Here is a 3,095-nt window from a genome sequence, read left to right as displayed (position 1 = left end):
AGAAGCAGGTATTCATATAGTCCTGACACAGGTGGAGTGTTGAGTCACAACAAGGGACATGGATTTTAGGTAAAAATTTTCTCTTTTGGTTGACTATTATCTTACTTTGGGATGGATCAACTAACTTTCCTTTCCAATTACAGATACTTTGTCACACGACAGACTTTATGCCTAGTGTTCAAGTATTGTAGATGGAGGATGCTCAAGGGTAAATGGTTGTGTCTTGATGAAGACACCTGTGAAAGTGCAACTGTGGATGTTACTGTCATTTGTGAGGGCCGTGAGCCTCAAGTGTTGCAAATGGAGGATGATCGGCCCTTGAGTATAATGTGCCAAGAAATTACAATGTTAATGCAAAATCCACCTACTAGCTTCTATTTAAAACCAGATGGTAGGAAAAATCGAAGCTGAGCTGAGGATATTGTTACCAGTGAAAAGTGTGTGGCTCCATATATTTTAGAAATTGTAGAGTCTCCTTAAAAATCCAAACATTGCAAGTTGTAATATCCAACACTTGTAAATTTTTGGCTTTTTTTCACCAACAGAATATTGTTACTTGCAAACTTTTAATATTTCAAAATTATGGTATTTATGCAAAATTATACACTTGCTATGCAGTTTTCACATCGACACATTTACATATCCATGTGAGCTTTACAAAGATATTAAGTAAAGCCATAACTAAATATCATATGTGAACAACCATTAATGGTTTAAAACTAAAGGTTTTTAAGGTAGAACTAGTTTAGTTCTTGTTTCATTGTTTCATTTCACACTTTCTCTCTTCATCTCTTAACATCCACCACATCCCTCCTACCTGCTACGATCGATGCTCACGTACACTTTGACGAGTGGATCCACGAGACTATCTTTGCCAACCAAGGTGACGAGATATTTTTGGTTTTCTCTAAGAACTTCAACCTTGAAAGCGTGCTCTCATGGTTGGATCCCCACCTTCAAGTTTCGGAAGACTTTGTGAGCACCATAGCTACCGATACATACTCCAATGAGGGATGCAACATGACTTGGATGCCTCTTGAATAGCTCATGGTATTTCAAGAAGGAAAGAATCACCAAAAAGTGGTGAATAGGTATCTGGCTCATATGGATCCTATTCATAGCACTGTTTCCATGGGCAGTACACTATGTAAACACCTTTGTGTTAGCTATATATAGTCTGTCTATATATAGCACCCCTACTAGCTATATATAGCGCCCCTGTTAGCTATATATAGTCTGTCTATATATAGCACCCTAGGTCCCCTCTATATATTCCTATCATGTGTGCTCAGTTGACACACTTATGGGGTTCCACTTCCAGTGTCTCATATCTCTCTTCTCTCCTCTCTTCCTTTCGTCTCTTGTCTTCCTCACTGTTTCCAACATGGTATCAGAGCAATGCTGACGACACAATCGCGTTGAGGAGATCGGTTGGATTTGCTGTGTACCTCTGTATAACAGCAGACCCTTCGCGATGGAGGTTTTGTGTTACTACTACACCACCATTATTATAGCTGGGATGGGGTTCTTCAAGGATGCGTATGATCTAATCTGCGTGTCGATGGTGATGAAGCTACTCGGGTGCACCTACTTCACGAGGGCCGACGTGATGCAGCTGGGCACACTGCCACCAGGCTTGAATGCGATCGTGAACGGGATCGCCCTCTTGGGGGCCTTCGTCGGGCAGCTTTTCTTCGGCTGGTTGGGTGACAAGCTTGGCTGCAAGAGGGTCTACGGCATCACAGCCATGCTCATGATCTTCAGCTCCATCACCTTGAGCCTCTCCTTCGGACACTGGCGGCGGGCAGTTATCGGGACGCTGTGCTTTTTCCGCTTCTGGCTGGGATTCGGCATTGGTGGGGACTACCCCCTCTCGGTGACCATCATATCTTCTGGCTGGGATTCGGCATCGGCGGGGACTACCCCCTCTCGATGACCAACATGTCGGAGTATGCCAACACACGGATGAGAGGAGCCTTTGTCGGGGCAATCTTCGCCAACTAGGGGTTCGGCATCCTGGTGAGCGCCGCCGTGGCCATGATCATGGCCGTGGCCCTGCGCCTTGCACGGGCAGCATGCGGTGTCAAAATTTAGAGTTTCTTGGAAGTCAGTGGTGGCTGAGCAGTTTAGGATTTTCTCCCTCATGGAATGATGCCAACGCGTACAAGGTTTTGGGACCTCTGTTGAAAGGAAAAGGCCACTTTAGTGGCACAAAGCCATCTCGAAGTGGAACCACATCCTACTATGGAATGATTGTTAGGGCTTTGAGTTTTTCGTGTACTCGCTCACATGCTTGTCTTGGAGTAATGGCATTGATATTTGGTATCATCGATAGGCCCATATGTGAAGCTCAAGGCACTACCTCATCTTATAGCCAATTAGCCAGCTTACCGTCACATGTATCATTTTTACTTGCAGCACTAGAGATGATGGGATTGTTTGCAAGGACAATATTACAGCTGATATTATTTACACCTGCAGTGTTAAGTGCTCCTTTTGCGAATGCTTATGGAGATAGCTTCCGGCAGTCTTAGATGCAACTTGTGCATCATACTCTAGAGTTTTCAGGTGCAACATTCATCAAATGGGGGCAGTGGGCCGCAACTAGACCAGATCTCTTTCCCCGGGATTTGTGTGTTTGCCTTAGCTATGATTATGAAATTTTGTGTAAGTTTTGCTCAAACATATCTCTATGTTTCAGGAAATTTTTCCATGCTTTGTTTATAAGAAATGTTTTGAGTTGATGGGATGATATTTCATTTCATTCTTATTCCAGCTGTTGAGTTGTTCCAGTTGATGTTTCATTCCTTATTCATTTTTTCCAACTGTTGTTCGTCTATTCTAGCTGATGTTTCGTTGTTCCCAATGAAAGATGTCCTATCAAGGAAATGGAGAATTCCTGTGATAGGAGAATTCCTGTGATAAGACAGATTCTGACTTTGGACTAGATGTTTAAAAGGAGTTAGCTGTAACGTGTCCACTAGAATCATCCAGGACACGTCTTAGCAGTCCATCGGAAAGGATGTCTAGAAAGCTCCGCCCGGCACTCCCATGGAATGTTACGGGTTTTGCAATCTAGGTCTTCCCGTGTCTGC

General features: G+C 43.7%; 1 protein-coding gene across 1 annotated transcript; it reads left to right on the top strand.

The window, feature by feature from the left end:
• The first annotated feature begins 1,474 nt into the window (after nucleotides 1–1,474).
• On the top strand, nucleotides 1,475–1,936 carry LOC148014997 (low affinity inorganic phosphate transporter 1-like). Its single transcript, XM_087665151.1, has one exon. It carries the CDS (start codon nucleotides 1,475–1,477, stop codon nucleotides 1,934–1,936), a length of 462 nt encoding a protein of 153 aa, XP_087521277.1.
• Nucleotides 1,937–3,095: the final 1,159 nt, after the last annotated feature.

Source organism: Lygodium microphyllum, chromosome 24, assembly GCF_053477565.2.
Source record: "Lygodium microphyllum isolate KBCC chromosome 24, Lygodium_microphyllum_v1.1.10, whole genome shotgun sequence".
Lineage (NCBI taxonomy): Eukaryota > Viridiplantae > Streptophyta > Polypodiopsida > Schizaeales > Lygodiaceae > Lygodium > Lygodium microphyllum.
Note: the sequence above shows the minus strand (reverse complement) of the source record. Positions and strands in the feature narration are given on the sequence as shown.